General features: G+C 44.8%; 1 protein-coding gene across 5 annotated transcripts in view; it reads left to right on the top strand.

The window, feature by feature from the left end:
* The window catches only part of Garnl3 (GTPase activating Rap/RanGAP domain like 3), a 143,802-nt gene that overhangs the window by 53,256 nt on the left and 77,275 nt on the right, over positions 1 to 13,271 (top strand). For all 5 annotated transcript variants that reach the window (XM_046451190.2, XM_046451191.2, XM_058581776.1 and 2 more), the window contains one exon: positions 5,259 to 5,333. In XM_046451190.2, the coding sequence (XP_046307146.1) occupies positions 5,259 to 5,333 (75 nt within the window). The remainder of the gene's footprint in view (positions 1 to 5,258; positions 5,334 to 13,271) is intronic.

The following is a 13,271-nucleotide window of genomic DNA, read 5'->3' on the forward strand; positions in this document are numbered from 1 at the left end:
CTCTGTTGACCTCTTGGTTGTTCCTTGCTCCCCTTTAGCTACCTCCTCATTTCACTCTCCTCCTGGCTGCATCCTTCAGGAATACAGATCTGGATTGATCAGATTAAAAAACATCTTGCATGGGGCTGGGGATATAGCTCAGTGGTAGAGGCTTGCCTAGCACGTGCGAGGTCCTGGGTTCATTCCTAGCACTGAAAAAAGTGTTTATTTTATTTTTTAAAAAAAAATGTACTTAGAGGGCTAGGGTTGTGGCTCAGCAGTGGAGCACTCACCTAGCAAGTGCGGGGCCCTAGGTTCAATCCTCAGCACCACATAAAAATAAATAAATAAATAAATAAATAAGATATTGTGTCCAATCACAACTAAAAATTAAATATTTTTAAAATTGTACTTAGAGTGGATAATTTGTTTGTGCAAAACCCCTATGTTCAATCCCCAATACCAGCTTTAAAAAAAAAAAAAATCTTCATGAACCACTGAACTCCTGAAGAGGCAGTGTTGTGTTTAAGGACAGAGCACTTATTTGAAAAAATCTCTTCTCTGGACACTTCTCCTGGAAGATTAACCAAGGGCCCCATGTGCTCTCAGGTGAGAGGAGACCTGACCCACCTGCCCCTTGCTTCTGGCTCCAGAGTGGTCAGATGGCAGACTGTCTGCTCTCTGCCCTCTTCCCCTGTCATTCAGGCCCAACTGTGTTCAACACAGGAGGCTTCTCGGGCTTCGGCCTCACTGGATAGCAGAAGCCATGCTGGAGGGGCAGGTGGGTCTGAGGGGTGACTTGGTTCCTTCTGGGCTCTGCCCACAGACCACCTTCATGACATGGGTCATTCTTCATGCATCCCCCAGGCATGTCTCTGGTTTTTATCATCATTTTCCTCTATTTGTGTCAAATTGATAATCTAGTTATTTTCGTCTTAGCATCAGTGTTTTGGTTCATGGTGGCCGCTGCTGTTCAAAATCCAGGAATCAATGCACTTCATCTGTAAGCTAATTACAGATTATTTTCATACATGCAGTTCACCCCAAAATTTTTGCAATAACTAGAGACTTTCTAAAATGTGCTTGTGCTTTAGGTAGTAAATCTATTTTATAGAACATTTGCTTTGATACTTCAGGTCAGTTTCCACCTTTTGAATTATGAGCTTGTCATAAGACCAGTGATTTTTTTTTTCTCCCTCATGAGGGTAATAGTTGGCTTGGAACATTGCAGTGCAGTGGAAAGCAGCACGTTGATTTATTTTTCACATCCAGCCAGGTACTGGAAGTGGGAGGTGGCTGTGCTCCCAAACTCAGGCTCGAGATGAGCCACTGTCTTCCTGTGGGTTTCAGTGTGAGCTTCCAGGACCCCTCTGGTTATGGGGGTTCTAGCCAGCGGGAGAGAAAAGGTGCAGGGGAGATATTGCCTCTCTCCTGGAAGGCCTGGGCCTATAATATAAATGCCACCCAGGACTTTGGCCCACCTGCAAATGGAGAAAACTGTCAGATGGCCACCTCAGGGGATTGAGGTCCAGCCTTGTGTCCAGGTACATTTCTGTCACTGGAGGACAATGTGAGTGGCATTGTCCACTCACATTGATGCCAGCTGAAACCTTAACTATACAGGGTGAGCTGCACTGTGGTATTGGACATTTAAATGGTTCCAGTAGAAACTGACTTTTCTGAGTCAAATCTTTCAGCAAAGGGAAGAGTGTAGACTTTGTGTGGTCTTGGTGGCCAGATCAGAGGTCTGTGAGGAGTGACTGAAAGAGAACCAGCTGACGTAGCTCCCGACTACAGCCTCTCTGCCATTACAGGGGTTTTCCTGCAGTGTTAGTGTGGTTTGTTTTTGTCCCTTAGTTTGCTGGGGCTCGGTCTCCTCCTGCCTCAGCTGGTGTGCCAGTCTTCATCAGGCACCAGCCACCACAGCTGCCCGAGCCAGCTGTAGGGTGGGGGTGGGGTGGGGCATGCTGGGGCTGCCACTCTGTGTCAGCCCAGTGACTGGCAGGCCTTCCACCCTCAGGGGCCACCCCACACTCGCCAGCCTGTGCACAGGGTGTGAGTGTGAACCCACAGGACTTGATGAATTTGCCACCAGGTTGACTTCCTTTGCCATGGTGATTCCCGAGCTATGTGGCCCTTCTGTCACTTTGTCTTTCCCACACAATGAACCTGGTAGATTTCTGTGACATTTCTCACACAAAAGTAACAAATCCTCTCTAGTTTCACAGGTTTGCCCCTGTTTTTATATTTCTTTTGTCGCTTTCAGTAGGATTTCAGCCTTCATTTAGTTAAGTATTTCTTGTTCATAAATGCTTGATGAGTGTCTGCACTATGGCAGGTGGTATGCTTAGCTCTGGGGATACCGGCTGTCCTCATGCAGCTCTGGGGGGCAGAGGGAGTGTTGGAGGATAGCTGATGATGGACCAAGTGATCATATGAAGGAAGGGAAAACATCACTCCCCAGGGTACTTGGGAATTTGCAGGGCATCCTTTCCCTGGGCAGTGAGGTCAGTGAAGGATCTTGGAGTAATGGAGACTTGGCAGGTCTGAAGGATGAGCTGGCTTCACTGGGGGAACTGGGGATGGCGGAGGTGGGCCACAGGGTCTCTGTACTTTGGTGCACCACATGCACACGCCCTCTGATGGGAAGAAAGGGTGCTGCAGGGAAGTGGATTGTAGGCACAGATGAGCGAGCAGTTTGCCAAAACCACCCAGCATGGTGCAGTGTTATGAGGAATTGTGGCAGAGGAGCAGTGGTGGAGGTGTCTGGACCAGTAGAGGTGGTCACAGTCATCCAGGTGAGAGATGATGGTGACCTATGTGCAGACTGTGATGGAGAGATGGGGAACTCATGCTCCTAAGTTCACAGGGAGCTAAATTCCTTCTATCCATCAAATCATCAATTGTGTTCTTCCTTTCTTTCTGAACTTCTTAAGCAAGGCGAGCCATATGCTTCTTACTCTAACATCAGCAAAGGAAAAGGCAGGGTTGCTTGTGCCTGACAGGGTCTGGAACATAATGGCAGACTTTTAATTTGTATTGGTTTAAGAGTGAATGAGTAGATTGGTGAAAGATGGTCGCTCTTCTCCCCAGTCCTAGATGGAACAAGCTATCATCAAGACTTTATCTACCCACCTCTACTTTAGGCATAACAAGGAGAATACACTCCTCCCATATACCTGTGAGATGTTACTAGCTAATTATAGCACTCTTTTTCTTGCTAAGTCCAGATATGATCGCAGAATGGCTCTCCCAGAGCCCTTGAGGCAGTCTACGCCAGTGACACCCAGCTTGGATCCTATTTGCTACTCCTTCTGCTTTAACAGTGAGTGGACACCTACAGCAAGGATGACACTGGTGCCGAGTCCTCTACACTACCTTGTGGAAATGACAGTGACCCTTAGAGACCCAAATCAATCTTGCTCTTGTACTTTAGAATTGGCCTCTGTAAAGTCAGAGAACAGTCCACAAGCTCAGCCTCATTTGACACCAAGTGCAGAGTTTGGGCCCAAGGACCACCCTCAGTTTCAATCATTGACTAGAAGGACTCAGAACTCACCAAAAGCTGTTCAGCTCACTTACGTTCAAGTGGCAGCCAAAGGATACAGACGAAAATCAGACAGGGCAGAGTCCAGGAGGGTCCAGAAGCAGAGCTTCCAGCTGGAGACCTGGGCAGCAACAACCCCTGCTGGCAACGATGTGTGGCAGTGCACTTGGAGAACTCACTGAGCCGCGGGATCCAGAGTCCTCAGTGGGCCTGACCATGAGGATATGGCTGACCACCGTGTGGCTGTCCTTAGCCTCCAGCCCCTCCATGGGAGACCTGTACTGTGTGAATGGGAGCCCTCACCATATTCCACAATGTTACTTACTATCTAGTGTGGCTCAAGGCCCCTTTGTGAAGAGACACAGGAAATTCCTCAGGCTTAGAAGGTATATCCCAGGAGCCTAGGGTAAAGCCAGACTTCAGTTTGGATAAGGCAAACCCTCAGTTTATCAGCAGTATAGGATCTGCTACCAGCAATAGCCAGGCATATACATAGAAATCTTTTTATTTGTTTTTAGGAATTGCTTTGCAGGTTAAAGATTAGGTATGAAAACTGGGCCTCCTGGACCTTTCAAGTAAGGTCTGGTTAGATGAGGGTTCCGGCATCCACTGTCTGGCTGCCTTTGCTCACTCCCAGCTCTGTCTGGGCAGCTAGCTGGGAGCTATTGATTTACCCTTCTCTGCCTCAATTTCCTTGCTCATAAATGAAATTAGTAAGAGTTTCAGCCTTGTGTTGTTTTAAGAATTAAGTAAGATAATACATATTAAGGGCAAAAGAATAGATGGCACATATAAATACTCAATAAACACTCAATACTATTTTTATGTTTATCTTGAGAAAAATGTGCCAATCTTTCTCAAATAATTTTCCTTGGGAAAATTTGTGGGGAGGTTCTCTGAAATTTTTTTTCTTATTTTCACATCTCCATGTCTTGTAAATACTAGTGAAAGTAATAGATAGCAAATCTCTCCTAAGATAGTGTTTCTGTTTCACTGGATGAGCCTGAGATGGAATTGTAGGATGCGCCCCTCCCACCCACAGCAAGCATATTCTAATAAGTCTGGAGTGTGGAAGTTGTTGGCAGATCTTTGCTGAAAATTACAGGTAGATTTAAAAGTTTAAAAGAAGAGAGATCATTTTTCCAAGTCACTCTGAGAAATCTAGGAGAGCATCTCAGGGGAGCAGTCTGAGGACTGTGGTGCCACGTGCGCTCTCCTCCCGCCTCGCCTCCTCCTAGCACCCAGCCCTTGAAGACCATCCGTCTGCAAGTGCCCTCTTGCCGTTACTCAGACGGTCTGCCCACCTGGAAGGCATGTGTTCCTGCCAGCCACTAATTGTTCTTCCGGCTTCCCTGGGAAGGCAGTTGAACTTGATGCTTGGCTTTGAGTTTTGCCATCTGTGAGCCGCCGCTTGTCCACATTTGCTGTGTATGAAAGATTATTTTTCCACAGACCATTGCTTTAATGTATTTCAGTTTTGGAAAATGTTCTGATTTGGATTTGATGCTCTCATTTTCCACTCTTGCAGCCCATGTGGTCCTGACTCTTGGACTCCTAAGATCTTGGGACTGATGCTCTGAGGACTCAACTGATAGAACTTAAAAGGAACCCTTAGCTTCAAGGCAGGGCCCGTCAGCTCATTTGGCTTGAGTATAGCAGGAAGCCATTTGGACAGAAGGGGCATTGAAAATGGTGGCCCAGCTACTGACTGAATGCTCTTTTTTCCCCCTAGCTTATTTCCAGTGATGCTGATGGAGCTATCCAGAGGGCAGGCAGATTCAGAGTGGAAAATGGCTCTTCGGATGAGGTAAGAATATTCCTCAGTTCCTGTTCTGGCACCAAGCACACAATTGTGATGCCTGTGCCATAGCAGTGGATAGTTTGTGATGGTCACAAACGACTCACCTGAATGGAGCTCTGGAAGGGGTAAATAGAGCTTTCCAGAGCTTTGCATGGAGTAGATGTGGAGGGGCACTGCTATTACCCTGGCATGGAATGTGCTAGTAATTGGGTGACACATATCTTTTAAAAGTTCTGTCATAAAACCAGGTGGACACATGCCATTGTTCCTTCAGAATGGTAAAAAAAATCCACAGCATCTTTTTTGGATCCAAGCTCCGACCATTTGCCAGGCTGATCAGCCCTGCATTGCCACATGAACAGATCCATTTCCAGGAGAAAGGTGCAAAGGCTGTGTTGACTACAAATGTTACCTTTATTCAGAGAAGCTGCGGGGAAAGGAGGGTACTGCTGCCCACCACTCCCTGGGCCCATACCCTCCTTCTGAGCCCTGATGGTCTTCCTTGCTGCCAGGCACAGGGATCACTTTGCTTTTCTTTCTTTAAGACCTGCATAGCTTGCTCTGTCCCTTAGAATCTTCCCCTGAAATTGCAGAGTACAGTGGAAGCTCCTGATTCTTTATCATCTCTGAGCCTGTTTTCAAGGTAGCTAATCAGTGCTTTAGCACCTCAGCTTTAGAATCAGGCAAGCCTGGGTTCAAGTTCCAGCTCCCCTCTCTATTTGTATGACCTGGGTGAGGAGCCCAGCCTTGCTAAGCTCAGTTCATCATCTGTGAATCAGAAACCATCTTGAGAGTCTTGAGTGAGCTCAGTGAGGTAAGCTGGAAAGCTCTCAGCCCTGCACCTGGCATACAGTAGGGGTTTGCTCCTGTGATCATGGTTGTTGTGGCTCCCTGATCGTTGCCATATTGACAGTGCTGCTCGCCCAACCACTTCCCAAAGCAAATTCTTGGTGAAAGACTATGGGCTGAACTTGAAAGGCCCTAGCATCCGGGAAGTCAATGTTCATCTTCACCTTTGGCCCTGGCTTAGCGTACCCATTCACCCAGGTATGGTGCCCTCACTATTGCTGTGTCAGGCAAAAGGAGGCATCGCTGTCCTCCGCCAAGCCCCTGAACAGGTGCCCACAGACTTCTTGCCAGAATGATGTCAGGAAGTTGGCCTCTGAAGCTTTGAAATGGCCCTCCCCAAGTGGCTTGTGATGACACAAAACACAAAGTCTCGCATGTCCCAGGTGCAAAGCCCAGAGCATAAGCAGCAAGTCCCTGTTTCAGTACTCAGAAAACCAGTGACCACCATGCTAAGTTTCTGCTCTGAGAACCAACACACTGGAGACCCCAGAGACTACTGTGCCTCAGGACATGCTTCTGCTACCAAAAGCTTTCAGAATTCAGCCCAGCCCAAAATGAGCAAACTGCCTTGGACTATACCCACCAAGCACAGCTCTGGCCCCTGCTGGGACTTGTGTCTGGAGGAAACCCACACCTCCAGGAAAGACATAAATGGGGTCTTCATGTGGTTCTGAAATCACTATGAACTTTGGCCATCAAACACTGCTCACCAGGCCGAGTCACCTACTCTGACATACACCTGGGGACAGGTTCTGGCTCCTAGCCATGGATGGGAAATCACCTGTGGCAGGTCATGGACAGGACTGACTCTGCAGTCAGATGCCTGGGCTCAAGTTATGGCTCTACAGCTCACCAGCAGCATGACCTTGGGTAGGTCCTTTGACTACTGGAATCATTGGTGGATCTGTTGACTTAACAGATCACTGTGGTCTGCTGCATATGAAACACAATCCCGTCAGATTGCTTCTCTGGAAGATAATACCAAGATCAAGTAGTGTTTTAGATTTTGTTTCCACCAAAGCTACTGAGCATGAGTTCTCAGTTGGAGTACCTTGGCTTTGTTTTATGTTGATGGTCCTCAGTTATAAGCTTCTGACAAGTGTCCAACTCAATGTCCCACCCAATGAAAGACCCCAGAGGCACATGACACTCAGAGGAAGATAATCAGCCTTGCTCTGAGTTAATTAGAGCAGTTAGTGCAATAGAAGACTCAATACAGCAATTTAAAATTTTCTGAACCCATGAAAAAACAAATTACAAAGCATTTCATTATTGGGTTACTTGTCCTTTCATTTTTGGATTATAAGGTCTTTTATATAGGGTGCACACTAGACCTTATGAGATACATGATTTGTAAAAACTTTTTCCCATTCTATGTTTTTTTTTTTCCTGCTTTCTTGATTGTGTCCTTTGAATCACAGAGTTCTTAACTTGATAGTACACAGTTTGTTATTGTTTCTTTGGTTGCTTTGCTTTCAGTATGTAAGAATCCACTGGCTACATCAAGGTTGTATGGTCACCTCCTATAGTTTGCTGTTTCCTTAAGATAATGTTGAATTTGTTTTTTATTTCTCTGGACAGCGAGCAGAGGTTTCTGTGACTCGCCGTCTGTTGTGTCTGAGTGTGCCTGGCCACCTGGTTCTGTGCTGTCTGGTCTTGAAATTTATCCTGAGGACACTGGAGGCCCTCAGCACATTGCCTTTGGCACAGAGGATTTTGGTTTGCTTTTGCAAGGTACCTTTAAACTCAGTCCTTGGGTTGAAGCCTTTAAACATCCAGGGGACAGACCAGAACTGCAGGTTCATGTGAAGGCCATGGGTGGCCACACAGCCCTCACCACTGGCTTGCTTGGCCAGTGTTTCCATAGCCCTCCTCAGGTTCCCTGATTTGCTGAAATGACTCAGGAGCTCAGGAAAGCAGTTTACTCTTGTCACTGGATTATTATAAAGGACGTATCTCAGGAACATCCCACTGGGATGGCACATAGAATAAGTGTGGGGCAGGGTGCCTGGCAAGGAGCTGCCGCACCCCCTTCAGGTGCCCTCCTCTCAGCACATGACTGTCCAACAACAGGAAGCTCTGTGGAACCCCGGTGCGGGGGGCTTATGGCTGTGTCACAGGCACAATTGATGGAATGATTGGCCATTCATCAATGATTCTCTCTCCAGCCCTCTTCTCTCCCAGGAGATTGGGAGGTGGGGATGTAAGTTCCAAGCTTTTAATCAAGGCTTAGTCTTTCCAACAACCGGCCACCAAGAGTCACCTCCTTAGAACAAAAGGCACACCTGTTACCCTTCTCACTCAGGGAATTCCAAGGATTTTAGGAGCTCAATGTCAGGAACCAGGGTCAAAGGCCAAATATCTGTCTCCCATTATTCTGCATCCCCAGAGTAGATAATTCCATTTTTCAGAATTGCTAATTGCTATAAAATTCTTTTCACTGAACAGAGCACATCTATTTTTTCTGCTTTGTTCTCCACAGCCCCATAGGATAAGGCTGAGCCCTCTTCACCATGATGGGTCTTCCGTATTCAGAGATATCTGTTGTGTTCCTTATTAGATGGAACCAGTGCCTCCATTATCCCCCTTTCTGTTCCTTGGATACATGGGAGGCCACTAATGAGCATCTTATTTTTATTTTATTAGTTTCTCAACATATTTATAAGTCATCATGCATATTGACCCTTCTCATTTAGTCTACCTTCTCACTATTAATTTCTCATTCCTACTTCTATAATTTTAGTAATAATATTGAAAACTTACCAAATATACTTACTATGTGTCAGAATTTTTAATTGGCAAATTTATTTACTTTTGATTGACACATAATCATTGAACATAGTTATGGGGTACAGTGTGAAGTTTCAGTGTGCAATGATCAAATCAAGGTAATAACATCTCTAGCCAATGAGCCTTAAGTGCTCAGAAGGGAACACAGGGCTCTGGATGTGCTCTATAAGGCCACAGAGGAAGCCGGGCTGTCTCCTTCCTTACTGTAGACACTCCGTCTACTTTTTTGAAGCCCCTAAACCCACTATGAACTGACAGTATGGCATCCCCCACCCCTGCCTATTTCATGTGTGCTGGGGTTTAGCAGTGAGGCAGTGTGGGGTTGCAGGGATGATTTTGGAGTCACACAGACCTAGCTTCCCATCTCAGCTCCAACGCTTACTGGTCTGCAGCTCGGTGTCTCTGAGCCTCAGCTCCTGATGGGTAGAGAAGGAGCTGCAGCCCACTTCACAGCACCTGACCTCCCCGCCCTGCACTGGAGTACTTCATATTTTGCACCTAAGGGTAGGATTTGGCATTATCTTCACTGAATTTAATCTCATTAGAGAGTCCCATAATTGTTAATTATCAAGAATTTTTGTGACATCTTGATTTTGTCACCTGTCCTATTAGCTGAACCACTGAGCAGCTTTATATTTCCTTCAGATATTCTTGTCTTGCCATCTGTGTGCTCATTCAGATTATTAATTAAAATGTGCATGACCCCCCCAGGTGGGTCACTAGGGAGCTCCCACACTGCTCACTTGTATGTACCAATTAGTAGATGGTGGAGCAGAGGGGACAGTCTCTCGGCTCTTTACAACAATGGCCGTTAGCATGGGGATGGTTCTCTTATACACTGTTGAGGGATGTAGAAATTAGTTTAATATTTGGGGAGGGCAATTAGCAATAACTACAAATGTGTATACCATTTGGCCTCAGTTCTGCTAAGATGTGTACTGCAGCAATATTTAAAATAGTGGGGAAAAAACTGGAAACAACTTCGATTTCCATGAATAGAGGAATGATTAATATAAATTATGGTACAATTATGACTGTATAATTGAAATACTGGAATGATTGGTCTCAACTATTGGAAAGATAAAGTAGAACTGGGTGTGGTGATGCATGCCTGTAATCCCAGAGGCTTGGGAGGCTGAGGCAGGAGGATCAGAAGTTCAAGGCTAAACTCAGCAATTTAGGCCCTAAGCAACTTAGTAAGACTCTGTCTAAAAATTCTAACAAAATATTTTTAAAATGACTGGGGATGTGGCTTAGTGGTTAATTGCCCCTGGGTTCAATCCTTGGTACAAAAAAAAAAATGAAATAGAGGTATATTCACTACCATAGAAAAACATCACAGCAGAGTGTTAGAAGAGCAAATTCTAGAATGATTTGTATAATATCCATTTTCCTTCTGTAAAAAAAAAAAAAAGATAAATATGCGTGTCAATATGTAAGAAAATTTCCAAAAGAATACTTGAGAATGTAACCATAATTGCTTCTGGAGAATGAGCCTGAGAGGTCAGGACAGCAGCTGGAGGCTTAGCTTCCCTCCTTGGACTCTTCCATGTTCTTCACAGGTTTTATAAGTCTATAGTCAACCCAAATTATTAAAAAGAATAAGTCATATCTGTATACATTAAACAAATTAGCTCTTTATGTCCTGACATAGGACTATTCCCAAGATGCTGTTGTACTTGTTGAGACAGTGTCTCACTGTTGCCAGGCTGGTCTTGAACTGGTAAGCTCACTCAATCCTCCTGCCTTAACCTCTTAAATAGCTGGGACTACAGGCGCGTGCCACCATGCCCTGCTCCAAGATGTTTTCTTTAGTGAAAAACCAAGCTTCAGTGTAATATCTGCACTATTGTCCCATTTATGAAAACAAATCATGTATATGTGTGTATGCATATGTATGTGTCTGGTGTGTGTGTGTGTGTATGTGTGTGTGTAAAGTAAGCACATCCTTGAAAATGCATTAAGAAGATCTGGCACTATCCAAAATCAATCTGATAGTATGGTTATTTCAGGGAAAAGAAGTGGAATGGAACATAGAAGATGGGGAGAAAAATGGATTTTAATTTTTGTTTAATTTTACTTTTTTACAAGCAGCTTCTACCCCTGATTACAATGTAATTTTAAAAAATTTAGTTTTTTAAAAATATTTATTTTGTTTTTAGTTGTATACAGTACTTTTATTTTGTTTATTTGTTTTTATGTGGTTCTGAGGATCCAACCCAGGGCCTCGCACATGCTAGGTGAGCGCTCTACTGCTGAGCCACAACCCCAGCCCCCCAAAATTTAGCTTTTTTTAAAAAAAATCTATCTTCCATCCTGCCAGGGTTCTCTCAGCAATTTAATTGAGGAACTAAAGGCCAAGCTATTCAAGGCTTTCACATTTTTATTGAGCTCACTGTGAAAGAGATGATGAAAAATCACAGGCATTATATGAAATTTGGGGACTCATTTGTTGCAGGTTTGTATTGTGTTGATTCTCTGCTTGAAGCCAAATATTTAAGAACATTCAAATAAAATCAGTGTTTTGGGGCGTGGGTTGTGGCTCAGTGGTAGAGTACTTGCTTAGCATGGGTGAGGCACTAAGTTCAATTCTCAGCACTGCATATAAATAAATGAATAAAATAAAAGTCTATCAACATCTAAAAAAATTTTTTTTAAAAAAATCAGTGTTTCATATATAGATTTTGTTGAATTCTTAAAATATCCTGGCCAGTTTCAAGCCCTCTCCTTCACATCCCACAAGTATAAATGGGTTAAAAAAAAAAAAAGAGTGAAGGCAATAAGAAGCTTTGGTGGGCTTTGGAATTCAAAGCAGAGAAGACGAGGTTTTCTGAGCCTTTGAACTCTCTGGACAGCAGGCCCGTCCAGGCACTTCTGCAGCACAGAACAGCATAAGCCCATTAACCTACTGAGACCTTTAGCAAACATCTACGTGGGTGTAAAGTAAACACGGGCAGTTGCAGAGCTAAATAGTTCAGTTATCTAGAAAATGCTCTCATCACAATATTTCCTCCTAACTTTCTTGTCAGCAGCAAATAACACATTCCTGTTTCATTGACACCTTAAATTGCTATAGACAAAGTTTTGGTATTCCTGACCTCCTTTGTAAAATCAGGCATATGTAAAATAATTAGAATTTATTGAGAATTAAAACCACAGTTAGGTGCTGCTGCACTCTTCCAGAAGTGCTGAAGTGAAGACCTGAAATGCTGAGCATCTGGTCAGGGGCTATGGAGCAGCTGGAACCCACACATGGCGAGTAGGAGTGTGAAGTGGTGACTCCTTTTTGGAAATCTGTCTGGCAGCACCTATTAAAACTGAACGTGTGCATCTTCTGTGTCCCAGGACAGAAAGACACAGAACGTTCACAGTGACTTTATTCTTAATAAAATCACAAACAATCCCAATGTCCACCAGCTGGAGAATGAACCTGAGCTGTTACCACCCATGGACCACACAGTGTGAACAAGAAAGAACGGCTGCAGCCGGGGAAAGGAGAACATCACAGACAGAATGTCGCGGGACTGGAAACCTGGAGAACACAGGAAGTGATTTCATTTTTATGATGTTCCAGAGCAGATAAAGCCCATGGAGACAGATGGCAGCTAGTGGTTGCCTTTGAGGATGTGGCTGGGTAATGACGGGAGCCTCCAGGACACTGAGAACACTTCCGGTCGTGATCAGGCAGTGGTTACCAGGGTGCTCACGTGTAAAAAGCTGGACACTTGCATGTCCCATTACGGCCACTATGTCATCCCAAGCAGGGCTTGTTTTCAGAGATGTTCTCCTGGGTCCTGGGCTGGGGGTTGTGGCTCTGGCCCTGTCACTTCCTGTGTGCATTCTTGTCTTCACATCCCGTCATGTGTGCTTTTCACCAGGGCCAGGAGGTGCTTGCTACTGAAACTCACAACTTTTTGGGTGTTGGGTCCCCCATTTCAGTTAAATATTCAGTGAAGATGAAAGTTAAATAGGTAACTTTTAAATCATTAAAAAAAAAAAGGCCTATAATTAACAGCTTGTACCTGACTTATGAGATGAGCCACTGCCCAGTCCCATTGTCCTTCCCTCCAGATGCTGACTGCATCTTACCTCTCCTGGGTTAGTCCATTCCACAGTGGCCACCATCAGCCTCTAGAGAAGGTCAGGCAGAGGCACATGCTTCAAAGGTCCTAGGTGTGCATTTTCTGTTCCTTCAACCCTTCTCAGCATTCTGGTGAAGTCTGTAGATCCCTTCTCAGAATAATATTTTTAAAGGCATATAAAATAAGAGGATTGGGTCAGAGGCTGTTGCTCAGTGGTAGAGCA

This window comes from Marmota monax, unplaced genomic scaffold (genome assembly GCF_021218885.2).
Source record: "Marmota monax isolate L192 unplaced genomic scaffold, Marmota_monax_Labrador192_F-V1.1 WCK01_AAM20220418_F8-fsc00020, whole genome shotgun sequence".
Classification (NCBI taxonomy): Eukaryota; Metazoa; Chordata; class Mammalia; order Rodentia; family Sciuridae; genus Marmota; species Marmota monax.